General features: G+C 42.8%; 1 protein-coding gene across 8 annotated transcripts in view; it reads right to left on the bottom strand.

The window, feature by feature from the left end:
* st3gal3b (ST3 beta-galactoside alpha-2,3-sialyltransferase 3b) overlaps positions 1-14,247 on the bottom strand; it is a 33,123-nt gene that overhangs the window by 17,553 nt on the left and 1,323 nt on the right. For 2 of the 8 annotated variants that reach the window (XM_037457782.2, XM_037457783.2), the window contains exons 2-7: positions 10,669-10,816; positions 7,598-7,660; positions 7,034-7,105; positions 5,826-5,868; positions 4,573-4,665; positions 1,406-1,500 (exon numbers count right to left, since the gene is read on the bottom strand). In XM_037457782.2, coding sequence (XP_037313679.1) covers positions 1,406-1,500; positions 4,573-4,665; positions 5,826-5,868; positions 7,034-7,105; positions 7,598-7,660; positions 10,669-10,777 — 475 coding nt within the window. In that variant the 5' untranslated portion in view covers positions 10,778-10,816. Of the gene's footprint in view, positions 1-1,405; positions 1,501-4,572; positions 4,666-5,825; positions 5,869-7,033; positions 7,106-7,597; positions 7,661-10,668; positions 10,817-12,822; positions 13,013-14,247 lie in introns of those variants that run through there. The other 6 variants (XM_037457785.2, XM_037457781.2, XM_037457788.2 and 3 more) reach the window with 6 other exon arrangements.

A 14,247-nucleotide genomic window follows, 5' to 3' on the forward strand; every position in this document is an offset into this window, starting at 1 on the left:
GACACAGACGCATTGTTGGGAGGCATGTAGCCTAAACAATAATAAAAATCATATGATGAGAGCAGCATTTAGGCCGTCCCTTTGGTAAGGTTTTATTAAGCCATAATAAAAAAGGTTTCAAGTTGGGATGTGATTGATAAATACTAATTTATAAAGGATATTGATGACTGAACACTCCTGAAATCCCCAAATGCAGGAACCAAGGTGCTACCATCATTGTTCAGTGTTTCCCCTTCCATTAGGACAGGAGGCGCGCCATATAATACAATCAGATAATAGGCCTTTATTCATGTTTTATAATGACTGACAATGTTGATATATTTAACTTTACATAGTTAGAATAATATTTTACATTACATGTAATTTAGCTGACGCTTTTATCCAAAGCCAATCAGAATATGACCTTTTACTTAACACTATTTGGTTTCTTTCAGACAACACAGCTTCACTGTTCTCTACGGTGTTTGATGTACATCCACCACCACTCCATGTTCCCAATTTGGAATCCTTTGTGGCGTTCTATTCAAGATCCACACGTATCATCTCTCCACATGAGTACCCCTAAAAGGGAAACCCGTCCATTGCGAAAACAGAAACCAGGTGTAACACTCACACAGGGAGTGCTCTTTTGATGGCAACTGTGTGTGTTCGTATGACAGTGGCGAACCTGCCAGAGGACAAAGGTAACATTCACTGTACCTTCTGCTTTTAAACATAGGAAAATATGTGACAGAGCAGGTCACTGAAGGCAGCTTAATGTTATCTCTTCACTTCCCATGGCATTGTGTTCTAGTTTGATATCTGAAGTGCTAGAGTGTGTTAAGGTCACTGAACAAGTACAAGCACTGTGAGGGGAAACATTAAAGTTGCTGGTAGACACACACGTTCCCTGGTCCCAAAATAGAAATAATACCACAAACAAATGAACATCACTAATGAAGTTATTGATGCGTACACGAAGAGGGTTGAGCGAGAGTTCGAGGCTGAAAACCCATTAAAGTCATCAATAACAGTAAGCACATTAACCAGTAAACAATTTTAAAAGCATCAATTAGCCAACCAGGAAGCTTATCCAAAATGGAACTTATCATCATCCCCCTTTGACCCAAGTCTCAATTGGAAACCCAGACCAAGACTGTAAATCGTAAATATTGGAAAACACACAAATATGGGATTGGTGTTGTGAGAAAAAATAGTGTAACATGTGATGGGAGCTTCTTATCCACATTTGAAGCCTGGAGATACATCCGCACAAGAACATGAAAGCTTTAATAAAAGCATGTCTGCACATCAAATAAAAAATGTGAGTAGTATTCATGTCTTTAAGTACACAATCCTTGACTGTTCAAGAAATGTACAGTAGAGTCACTTGTGGAAGGTGACCGATCGAATCAACTGTTCTTACCTTGCGTTTTGAATCCAAAGGGAGGTAAGTAGTTGCTGACTTTTGCTAGACGTTTAAAGTTCCGGTCAAGAAACATGGGAGCTGGTTTCATGAACCTGCAACAAGACACAGGAAAGAAACAGAAGGAGAAAGAAATTATTTATTTTGTAGTGAAATCCCCCACTAAACCTTTTTTTCCCCTTTCCTAAAAGACTTGTTCTATTGACATTAATGTAAGAGCATCCCCACCTCCTCCTCTTCTAAAGGCTGCTCGCAACATAGCTAGGCAGCTAAAAACTAACGGGTAATAAAAACTGAGAGGCATGGAGCAAGACAGAAAGCGGCTACAGTGGTACCCATAAACCTAACCGCTCCACGACGCCTGCATCACAGCTGTCTTAAAACAAGACTTTCACATTGAAAAAGAGTCAAGTTTGATATTGAAACATGTCTGTGACCAGTGTTTTTAATCCTCTATGAACTGCATTGCCTCTTCCTGATGATGTGTGCCTGTATGAGTGTGTGGCGCTTTGATTCATTGCAGCTCTAGAATAAAAAGAAGCCATTTCCTCGACCCCGAGTGCTGGGCTACGTGCCACTTCGGCAAGTGTGGCTCCACAATGAATGTGTGTTTTGATGACCTGCTGTCAAACTGGGGTGGAGGAACTGGAGAGCCGCTCTTGTTGTCTCTTTTTCTGACGTTAACATTCGTGAAGCTCCGTGTGTTTCCGTGTCACACCTAAAATAATTAATCAAGGCGCGCACACGCGCGCGCGCACACACACACACACACGCACACACACACACACACACGCACACGCACACACACACACACACGCACACACACACAGCTAGGCGCCTTGGAGAGATCTATATTTCAGCTGGTGTGTATTATTTTGTTTGTGCAAGAAGATTAGCAAAAACCAGACCACCAGCAACATGACCATTACATCTTTCCAAGGGGCGGATAGGTGTCACAGACACACTCACACACAGTTTTTCCCTTTTCACCAACCATAAATCATGGCTTACACAGCCAACAGTGTCTAGCAGAGGCATTTCAAACTGGAATCAGTTGTTTCGCGGCAGGAATCTTGGATAGCCTGTTTCCCATAACACTGCCTTGGGGTGCACAAGAAATATGTGCTCAGAAGCGCAATGACCAAACATGGCAGACATTATTGGGAGGCTTTCCGGTTAGCGCAAACCTCTTCCAAGCACCCTAATCGGTCTTTGATTCCCTCATTATCCTGCAGGTTTAAAGCAGCAAGAGGACATGAGAAGAGGGTCAGTTAGGTTTCACTATCTCTCCTCTTCACATCGCCTGACAGGGGCACACGCAAACTCAGACTCCTCTCCTGCCAGAGCAAATGGAGATTCATTAAAGCTAAGACTCCTGAGGCCGGGGCGGGCTATAAATAACACGGGACCATTGCAAGTCACTGAGCCCTGACCGACAGTCAGTCACTGACATCCTGACAAGGCAGAGACACAGGGGGCTGCTTGTTGTTAAATAAAAAGTGAAAAAAAGCCGACAGCCAAGGACGCATTGTGGTCATTTCCTTTGCTGAATCCATCTCTCACTGGCCATATTTTCATAACCGTGCCGCTTCAAGTTCACTGCCAACACTTGATTTAGGGCTTCAATGCAAACCGTTTTGGATAAGAGAGGGGGCAGAGAGGGGGGGTTGAAAATAAATCAGATTGTGCAGGGCAAGAGGCTTCAGAGAAGACAAACATGGAGGAAGCAGGAGATGATTAGAAGGAGAGCCCCGAGAGGACCTCACGGCTAGAGGTTAAGTAGGTTTTCTCTAACAGCTGAACTGTAGGCCACACCTATTCAAACAAAACGCTAACAAGCACTTTTAAATTGGTTTGCTTCTGCCCGGTGAAGACATGACGCAGACCAAGTTAACAAACAAGATGTTAATTGGTTAACTTCTTTTCAGACAGGACGTCATAAATCACAAACTGCTCGGTTGTGTTGGTTCAACCAAACACAAACACACGTGTATACAAACTTGCACAAAGTGCGGCATTAATTTTGGTCCTTGACCTGTGTTGAAGGTGGTAGTAATCATTGGGCTCCCGCTGGGGCTTTGTGGTGTACAGAACTTTGATCCGACACGTGCGGCTGATTAGAGGAAGTCATTAGGAGGGAGGACATTGTAGCACAGTCCCTCAGATGGATGGAGGACCCTTCCACAAAACTACTTTGTCTTGTTAAGCAGCGCTGCGATTTACCGCTGATAGCGCGGCTGATTGTTGTTTGGCGTTAGTTTGTCAATACGTCATGTATATATTACACCATATGGTTTGGGTAGCCTCCCTTGAACACTTTGAGAGCATCTTATTTTAAGCACCGTATTTGGGAAGATTTATAACAGGCAGAGAGAGAAAGTAAACAAAAAAGTGAAAGAAATATTTTATATATATTATAATATATTGGAATTTTGCGTTAAACTGTGGTGGTGTATTTTCTAAAGCTTTGATTCTAAATGCGTGCTCAGACAATAGACCAGTGAGGTTCAACCCTTTTCCTTAGAATAGGTTAGCTGATGTGTCTCATAACTAGCTTAAGTACTGCTATTGTTCAGCAACGTGGTCAATTGCCTCTCTATTAGAGGAAATGCTGCTGGGACAATGCCCCATAGATCAAGCCGAGATTGGCATATAGAAAAAATCTAAAGAGCCTCACAGAAGGCCGTGGAGGATATGAGGAGTGTGTGGGCTTGGTACCAGGACGCTCATGATGAGTCAGGACAGGAAGTTGCTTGGTGTCGTTCATAGAAAAAAGCCTCGAAGGCTTTGGGATGCGATAGGAGAAAGATGGGAGACCTTGTACTCTGACAATGGTTCTTTTGTCGAAAACAAGGGGATCACGAGGACACAGTGAGGGTTCTGTGACGGGGGAGTAGACTATAGAAACATGATAGAAACTAGGGGAGATTGAAGGGGAATGTACGGCTTCTCTGTTTCTGACTCAAAACCCTCAAGGCCAAGTTGGCTTGAGGGGTGACATCATGCGTCTTGGTATGCCTGGGTAACAGTTTTAGCTTTTGTCTTGCTGACATCCAATAAAACCATTTGTTTATGAAGTTTATGATTGTGCGTGTGAAGTTCTGCCCGAATCCAACGCGTCTCCATGCCGTGTCATACAACTCCAAGAAAAGAAGACTCCTTCTCACTTAGGATAGATGGCGGTCATCTTGGCTGCTGCGTATCCTGGCTTGCACACTCCTTCGCTGATGTTGCCATACTTGTACGCCAACTCCGGGGGGCTGTAGATTTAAAAAAGAAGAAGGAGCTATTATCAGATACATCGGGATAACTGATTATCACGGACACATTGCTAAGCCCCAAACACTGTGCGCGTCAAACAATTTGCTTGAGAGAAAAACGGGTTGCTTAGTATGTCGGAGAGCTCAGCAACAACCAAGGAGATCACCTGCGTGTGACGAGACAAATCAGAGGGGCCTTGTTCAAATAATCACACTGGCAGCGGTAAAACAGGAACCTCCCGGTTACTAGCATGGCCATCAATAACCTGATGAATACCATGAATCTAGTGCAAATAAACATGGTGCAGGAGCAAGGCCCCAATCTTAAATCCACGTGAGGCCCAAAGCCTGAGTTGGCAGTTGGCTTAGTACCACGGCACCAAATATATATATATTTTTAAATATATAGAATAGAATGTTGTTCACCTGTTGTGGCCTTAAAAAACGGCTTGAAGATAGGAATTGATTTGTTGGGAATGAAAACTAGGGGCCACTTGTCCATCAGGTAAATTGCACTACCGTACCGCAAGTAGTCCAACTAAGTAATTAATGACACTAAATATATAATTGAAGGAGTCGTATTATATAAACCGAACCCATGTGAAAACCTCCTTGAAGTGTGTACTGACGTAGTGCTTACTGTGTGGACAGACGTGCCCTGTGAGAGCCAGCCTGGTGATGGGAGCATATGACCAGGATATATAATGACAGGGCCAAAGTGGCCTTATCATGGCAGTTTAGAGCAAGAGTGTCAAACCAATTCAGGGAATTGTACACATATCAAGAGACACGCTGACACAATGAGAGCTCCCAGCCGCTGTGGGATAAAGGGGAAACCACCGAGCACATCAGACCACCAACTTTATCTACACATTTGTCACCAGGTTTCGGTTAGTTCGCTATTGAGATGCGATGCGTTTATTTAACAAAAAATCAAGTGAGATTAATTGGTCGACGGTTTATGTTTTCATGTTTCCCACTTGATCAATCCAAACCTCTATGAATAAGTATTCATTTGAACATGCTAATAAACAAATGTAAATAGATGGAGTCAGGAGTCTAACTTGGAATTCAGCTGTTCCAAATATAACAGACATTTTTCTCGCTGAACATGATGACCACAACTGCGAAAAGTGTTTACTAGATAAACTTGAACTCACAGTTTTGTGTCCAGCTGCAGCAGAAAGCCCTGCTGATCATACACTGAAAACAAAAGACAAGAGCAGAGATTGAAATTACTACCCAGATATACAAAGCATGAATAAAACGTATGGCATCTGGAGACTTGATATAGTTGGATTATTAGTACTGTTCATCCAATGTACATCAGTTCAACTATCAGCTCATTGGCTGTAGTTGTAACCAACCTGCGCATCGTTCACAAGGGAAACAAAATGGGAAATGTAAAAAGAAAAGAAAGATTAGAATTAAGGATTTGTGACAAAGAAGCAGTTAGGAGGAAGCCAGCCAAAACATCTGTTGATTTTAAAATGAAATTAGAAATAAAGTCAGAGATCACCTATGGACCTATGGGGGAGCGTATAGGTGCCTGGTGAAGCATTGAGGTAGAAGACAAAGAAGCACAGAGGGAAATATTTATGAAGAAATGAGTCAATCTTTTGAGAATCAATCCCATGTAATCTATACTGATATGTACCGAGTCCATACCAAACAATTGTATCAATTCATGTAAGTAAAATGGAGTATTTTGCATGACAAAGGACTATATTTAACATGAGCCTTGGTTGAAAGTAGGAAGAGCGCGGTAATTTTCCTGTGGTTTCAGATCTTGTCTTGACAAAACAATTGGGAGGAGAAAGATGAAGCGAAAGAACAACATCGTCATGGCAGCTGAGACGAGCGGCTGAGTGAGCGAGTGAGTGAGTGTATGTGCATGTGTGTGTGTGTGTGTGCGCGCGCGCGCATTATGTTTCTGTTAAGAAGCGTAAAGCAGCCAAAGTGCAAAGTCAAAGAAGCAGCTTGCGAGACATTAAAGCGGCAGGGTCCTAACCAGTAAAACTAATGCTGCTCTGTGGAACCTTATGCAACGAATCTCCTGCAGACTGCTGCACTTGCCAACCCTTTGTTACCGAGGGGAGACTACAGAGGGCAGTGTTGTATCACACGTCAGCTTCGTGTGAAGGAATTGACTGGGCAGAGGTAGAATTCCTCAGTAGTTGCCATGGGTACGAAAATTAAAAAGTCCCTTTACTTCTCAATGAGAGTAGCACATCTGACTGACAAAGTTGGCCAATTATTTTTTTGAACACTGTTAACGTGTCATGCGAAACTTTGCTGCTGAAGTACCGCAGAAAGGTTCTGTCAGTTTTGTCTAAATCCTGGAGGTACAACAAAAGAGGATGCGTACAGGGTTCGGTTGGTAGGGCTGCAGATGTACCTGGGCCTACTATTCCTCCCACGGGGTTGTTCGTTGCCAACTCTGAAACACAAAATGGTCAGTTAGCACCTTTTGAAGTCAGTCCATCATGGCAGCTTTGGGCTTGAAAATGATGCCGACTGCAGATGTCAGACATATCAGAGTAGGAAGAAGAAGTTAGAATTACAATTCAACCTATGGGGATTAAAGCTACAGAGTCTGGTCCTTTTTAGTCAAATGCAGGAAGCCCAATGAGGTGGGAAATTAACTGCAGAAAGCCAAACTGTGTTTTGAGGTGATCATGGCAGAAATGCATTGATAGTTGCCTGTAAGAACTGAATCAGTGGATAAGCATGAAAATGTCTGGTAGTGGAATTAATGAAAAATGATGATAGGTAGAAGAAAGGGGTCGAAATGGAAAGCGTTCATTGTTCAGTTAGCAGAGATGCAAGTTCCATGAAAAACAAAACTGCAACACCTCAGTGTAAAGTCACCTGCTTGACAACAGTTTGACAGTCACCCAGTATAAAAGGTCAGAGTCTCAGTGCCTCTAACCTGTGATTCTTTTCCTTTCAGACCCTTTAATCACGACAAGAGTTGTCTCTTCTGCATCACTTTCTGAAAACAAAAGGGGGTTAAGATACTGAACAAAGATCATCACTGTGGAGCTGTTGGCGAAACTAATAACCAATTAGTGAAGTTTGACATAATAACATTTCTATGAACTGAGCTGTGTTTTCTTTTAGAAGAGCAGTTTGGGGGTGGGGGTGGGAAGGGGGGTCAAGATCGTGAGCAGTTGTGGCCTCAATGTTAGCAGCATGATTGGTGCTTAATTAAAGTGGTTAACGCCTCAGAGCGATTTTCCTGTCACTAGCAAGCAAGCAAACTATGAGCGACTGCACTGCAGGAAGCTGTGGCGTCAAACATGTGTTGCACTGCATTTAAACCAAAGCAATGTGGGAAACAGTAATGAAATTAAATGTAGAAAAATGTAAAATTGTTTTGCTTAAAAATTAATTTAATTTAATTAAGCACGAAAAGGGTTTCAACAACTGCAGCTACCAGTCCACACTCCCTACGTGGCCCCAACCCAAGTCGACGACCCTCCGGTGGCCGACCCAAGCCCCCACAGGCTGAGCTCCTGATGCACCAATCAACAAACAGTCTGCTTTTTTACAATAGTTACACAGAAATTCAAAAGAAGCAAAGAGAAAGAAGGAAATGGTGCATCTGGCAGATAATAATAATACAGAAAACCGAAATAAAGCACACATCTGGTCAGTGGTCTATTAAGTCTGGATTCATCACAATGAGACAGGGCACAAGCCATCAGGTGGATCTACACATAGCTGCTGGTTAAACACAGCCCACTGAGGCAGGCACCACACCATCTCATACCAGTGCATTCTGCTGAGAGGAGACAGGCAGGTGTGAGAAGGACATGAGCCTCTATGTGTTCCATTTGTTGGTGACTGAGTCTACAAGTCAAGAATGAGCAAGAGAGATCATCCAGATTTGATCCTCTCAGTGCGACGGCATAGCTTAGCTGACCCGGGCAGAGGGCAGGAGAAACCATCAGCATGCTTCTCTTTCTCTCCTGACTGGAATCGAGCAAAACATCTGGCTCCACAGTGAAGCAGAAAGACAACATTTGCAACTGCATTTGAAGCTACGTGCTTTTAGCAACATGCTGTTAAGTCAGGAAAAAGATAAGCTTCACGCTTTTTGCTGTCCGCATACCAGAACGTGTCCCGGACTTACTCAAATAAAGTAATCTCATACACGGTTGAAAGCATTTCTCTTTGCTGCTACGGAGAATAGATCTTTAGACAAAATGTAGACAATCTGGATGGAGACACAACAGAAAACGAGAGCCCTGTTAATAAGAGACCTTGTTCCAAGTGTGAGAAACCACTTTGATGTGGACCATGGTCATCTGCTGATCAGGCGTACAGTCAGTGATGCAAAAAGGCTACTACAACATGGACGGACTGTGCAGCAGAAGAGCCGAGCTAGATCAAGTTTAACAATACAAGCAGTTTGCAATGACCAGGTTGACAACAATGTATGTCCATTGGACTGCAGATCTTCATATTTAAATGTACCAGAATACTTTAACTGGCATAAAATCCATACTTGCACCAATGGCCAAAAAGACGAGGGATCTTCCCATGGTGGAAGCAATAACGGGAAACAGTGATGAGTTGGAAGGGGAGTAAATCCCACCAGGGAAGAAGAGCATTCAGAGTTCTCCCACAAAGATTAGTCATTTAGCAGTATGTTTATCTCCATGCCTTGACCGCTTCGGACGCCCATTTGCTATTTAAGCATCAATACATTTCCTCATGGCCTATAGAATTTACAGTGTATTTTTGGATATTTGGATGGTATTATCAAATTTAGCATCATGCAATTTTTTACCAATGAAATAAGCTCCTGGCATTGAGCAGTGGTGTGAATTATCCATATGCCATTATGCATTACAAGCACATCAGGCATGGTTTCAAAACGCCACCCCGAATCATCACATTGCCAACTACAAACATGTTCCTTTAACTCAATATCCATGTTGTGCATTACTTTTATTGCAGCACACAGGAAGCACGGCAAAGATAAAACTAATTGGGTTTTCTGTGTAAAAAGTTGCTCCATGGGAATGTCCTAGAAAATAGTGAAAAATGTTCTCAGAAATCTTCTGGCCCCTCTGCTGGATGTAACAAGCTGTTTCAGGGAAGCCACACAGTGTGCCCCTTCCCCAAATAAGCATTACCATCCTCAGGGGTTGGTTCAAATACATTACTTAAAGAAATATCATATATTATTCCCAACTGTTCTCATGATACACAACATTACAAGGTTATCTAATAATATCATATCTATTTTGCAAAAGCAGCTGTATTTAACATTCCGTACATTTTCCCTAAGTGCATGTAAGCATGCCCTGCCGGTTAGCTCTCGGCGGCTCTGCACTTCTCTCTATGGTGTAGATAGTGACAGCATCGTTATCAGTGCTCACAGTGAGACGCTGACCAGAGGCCATCGAAATGCCCGAAGCTCAGATCTTGCACCTTTGAGTAAGAAGTGGAAGATGTTCCTCCTTAGTATGATAAGAAGGGTATTGCAAAACTGCATATTTAGTGTAAAGGGTGTGTCATTTCCTCTAATCTACCAAAGCAGACGAGAGAATAAGTGTGCTGCCTAAAAGAGAGAGAGAGAGAGAGTAAGAAAAGGCCTTTCCCTTGGTTAAATCAGATGTATTCCTACTGAAACCTTCAATATCTTTCCATTATTGAGACAACCATCATCGGCTGGTTTTCAGTGGGGAATATGGAGCTACGAACACCAGCTGTGCAAGAACATCTGATTAAGATCTCCCCACCATATCCGGGATTCTAGTGAAGTGAATGGAAAAAATTGAAATTGAGATACAGATACATAGGCTTAAAGACACCAACACACAGCTTGACATACTTCAGCAAAGAGAAAGAGGGACGGACCGTGACTTGGCAGTCTGCACGGAGAGGCAAAACATGGACAGTTGTCAAACACATTTGCTCAATGATGACAGATGGCTGATCAGGTGATAAATCAATGTTACAAACAGTCAGTCTGGAGAGGGGACTTACGAGGCTTCTGGCCCCATACGTGTAGATGTAGCTTCCCAGAGGAGTAGTAAATAAAGCCCAGGACCAGCATGGGGCACAGGACGAACATCAGCTTGTGAGTTGGCTTCATGGTCGTCAGTCATTCACATGGCACCATCAAGGGCATCACCTAAAAAAAGCGAAAGGGTACAGGGACACGGTATATAAAACAGTTAGAGCAAACAACACACAAATTCAGAGTGACAACATGGAAAAGTTGGAGTCATAATTGTTTTTGGACTCTAGCAAGGCGGAATGGGAAATGTCATCCTGCGTGTATACCGGCCACACCATTGCATACGGACGACAGCAATGCAAAAGAAGAGGAAAAAAAAAAAAATCAAATGAATCCTGATAACCGTGTGTAATAACAAGCGTAGAGAAGATGATGCAGGCGTTGCATTTTTTCTGTTTGTTTTGTGAAACAACAGTCAGTCCTACTTCGTTACTCGCTTCGAGCTACTCTTAAAATGGCTGTCGCCAATAGAGTTAATGTTATTAGCCGGTCACAGAAAAGCCCCCACCCTTAATGGTGAAGAAAGCGTGACAGTTTTAAGATAAAGTTCCCCTATCATTTGTGTTTGATGCAGTTCATGCTGATAAATCATTTCCTATCTACATGTTTCCAAACAGCAGACAAGACAACCACTACTCATCAGCGAGTCAGAGTGGCCTGGCTTATGTTTTAAACATATTTTAATCATTAACTTTAGCAGCCTACTGACTCTACTACTGCTACTGCTTTTACATATTCCCTGTTAAAACCGAATATTTGCATAACAGTTCAGATATTGCACATATATATATATATATATATATTTCGATCTAGTGCGTTAAAGGATAAACTTTAGAAGTAGAGTTAAGCTCAGATAAGCATGTAATATCTTTGCAAAAAGCATGCATTATGCAGTTTATAATCCCACAGATGATATCCACTAAGTAAGAATACAATGGGTAATACTCTACTGATTCCCACGCAGAAGAAAATGCAACTTATTAACTATTAAACATATTGGATGACTTAATAACCGTCCTCGAAATACCCTAAATATGATCCGGTATTATTGTTGACATGCATGGGAAAAAATAAGCGATCACCTGTGAAATAAAAGTAACAGTACTGACTGTAAAGTTAACGTTACTTTACAGAATACACTAGCCTTCTTGCTCATGGAGACTGTCCAAGACTAACATTTGGTTTTAGGTTTTAAATGTTTGGTGTTTTAAAGATGTAACGTTAGCAGCAGAAAGAAAACATCCGCGATGGTCACACAATGACTTAAAAGCCTTTGAACTCACCACAGCAACTTCATTTTTTTTTAGGAACTTTCGACCACAACCGATTTTCTTACGCACAGTTGCAGAGGGGTTTCATTCGAGCCGTGAGGTTTAGTTAGGTCTCTGACCGTCGGACCAACGTGTTGCGTTATCGCCAAACTAAAGCCGAGGAGCTAAGTTAGCATTGCAAACATGGGAACTTTTGAGGTCCCACCATTCAACGCTAATACTCCCGTTAACGTTTCCGCTATCATCCCAACGTCTATTTAAGCCTACCTGAAGGTTTATCGTTAACTATGCGTACACTCAAACTGTAATACGTACATATGACGACCATAATAACGTTAGATATGCAATGTTTTAAACTACACCCCACTTCCAAAAAAACGGTTGAATACACGTAGAGAAACGACTTGCGACTGGACAGCACTTAGTTAGCCGTAAACCGTTATGTTAGCTTTGCCGTCGCTATGCTAACGGCGCTGCGTTGGCGGAGTGGGATGTTCGCCTTGATCCGGATCGCCAGGCCCACGGCGTGAAACAACACCTCTGGTTAGAAAATGGTGTGGTCGAACACGAGATTATAGCTACCAGCTTGAGAAAAAGAAGGGGGGGGGGAAGCTATCCGTGGCCCAGAAAGTGCCGACGCGCGAGATACATGATCGTATGAAACGACACCGATGTGTACCAAAGGCTCACTGAAACGACGCCGAGGTGATCCGGCGTTGGGTTAGGAGGACCCGAGGAATCATGGACACCGCAGGTTGGCCAACGGGAACCACCACCACCGACTAAAACACGGCGTAGCAGCGCCCTACTGCCGTCTACCAATTTGACTGGTGTAAACACATATATTACCTTTTCTTTTCTTCCTCCGGGACCAGAAACGATATCGGTGTTAGTTTAAATAAGGGACCGGTCGATCAAACGACCGAGTTGTTCCTCCTCTCCGAGCCATCGTGATGAAATCGGCGAAAGTGCCCTGCGACCCACGGTCTGACTGCGTGTTTCCCTTTCTCTCTCATCAGCTCTAGTTCACGTCGAGAAAGCAACCAAAAACAACAAGCCCCAACCCCTCCATTAACACCATCAGTATCAGCAGCTGCCGCAGACGAAGGTTACGGTGAAAAAACACCGGTTTCCTCTGGTCCCTTCTCGAGGTTCTCCCTCTCTGCACCGCAGCTGATAAACATCGCGATGAGGCTGGTTTTACTTCTGCATCTAACACGTCGACCCTACATCCATTTTACACACCAATGTGTTCATCCTCATACTATTCATGATCGACTCTACAGATGCGTGTTTTTTAGTATGCTTTGGGAGGTACATTTAATGAAATCCAAAGACTTTACACACCTTGTTGTGGTTTTATAGAAATAGGCTACGAATCATCATCCAACAGACCTTAAACACTTTTGCCAGACGGTGCATACTATATATCTAGAACACACTACCTTCAATTGATTGTCTTTGATGCCTTTGCTGCTTTTACCTAAGTGTTCAGCCCTAAATATGCCTTAGAGGACTACAGATGAACTGCAATCTAAGTGTAAGCTCCTTTGCAAATTCATTCATTCCAGGACCTTTCACGACAATAACTGTTTGTGGCGAGCTGTAATTTGGACTCTTGTTTACTGAAAACTGAAAACAACACTCATCATCCCGGCCCATGCACAGGCATGAACATTTCTATGAAGATACTACGAGTTGACACATAATGTCCTTGTGCACACAAATACAACCAAGCTCATATTTGTAGGTTCAGTTGTCTCAAGTGTTCATCACACTACTACCAATCACTCTTATTGTGTGGGCACTAACACAAATAGATTCACACACCACTGTTCTTAGAAATGTATGAAGATTTTTTATCAAGATGTTTATCAAGCTAGTTCAAGCTTGTAATAGCAAAAGTACTGATTTCAATATGTGCATATAATAAATGTGGTTTCTGAATGCCATCCTCAATACCAGCTGGGACATGTCATGTGGCTTCTCACATCCGATTGTTGTACTGCAGCAGATCAATAGTCCTTCCTTCCAGCTCAGGTTACTCTGCTAATTCAGTTTTCCTCATGCATTTTATTTGAGCCCTAACATTCATAGAATTCACAGAGGGTATCTGCTCAATAGGTGTTTGCTTTGGGAGGCTGGCTGCAGGAAATAAACATGTGCTGATGGGTACTACTAATACATCCCATACAGGGGCAGAGTGCAGTGAGTGCATCTGAGTAAACAACGCTTTTACTTCCCATTATTCTATGTGTTTATTGTGGTTCTCAC

Source organism: Pungitius pungitius, chromosome 15, assembly GCF_949316345.1.
Source record: "Pungitius pungitius chromosome 15, fPunPun2.1, whole genome shotgun sequence".
NCBI classification, from domain to species: Eukaryota; Metazoa; Chordata; class Actinopteri; order Perciformes; family Gasterosteidae; genus Pungitius; species Pungitius pungitius.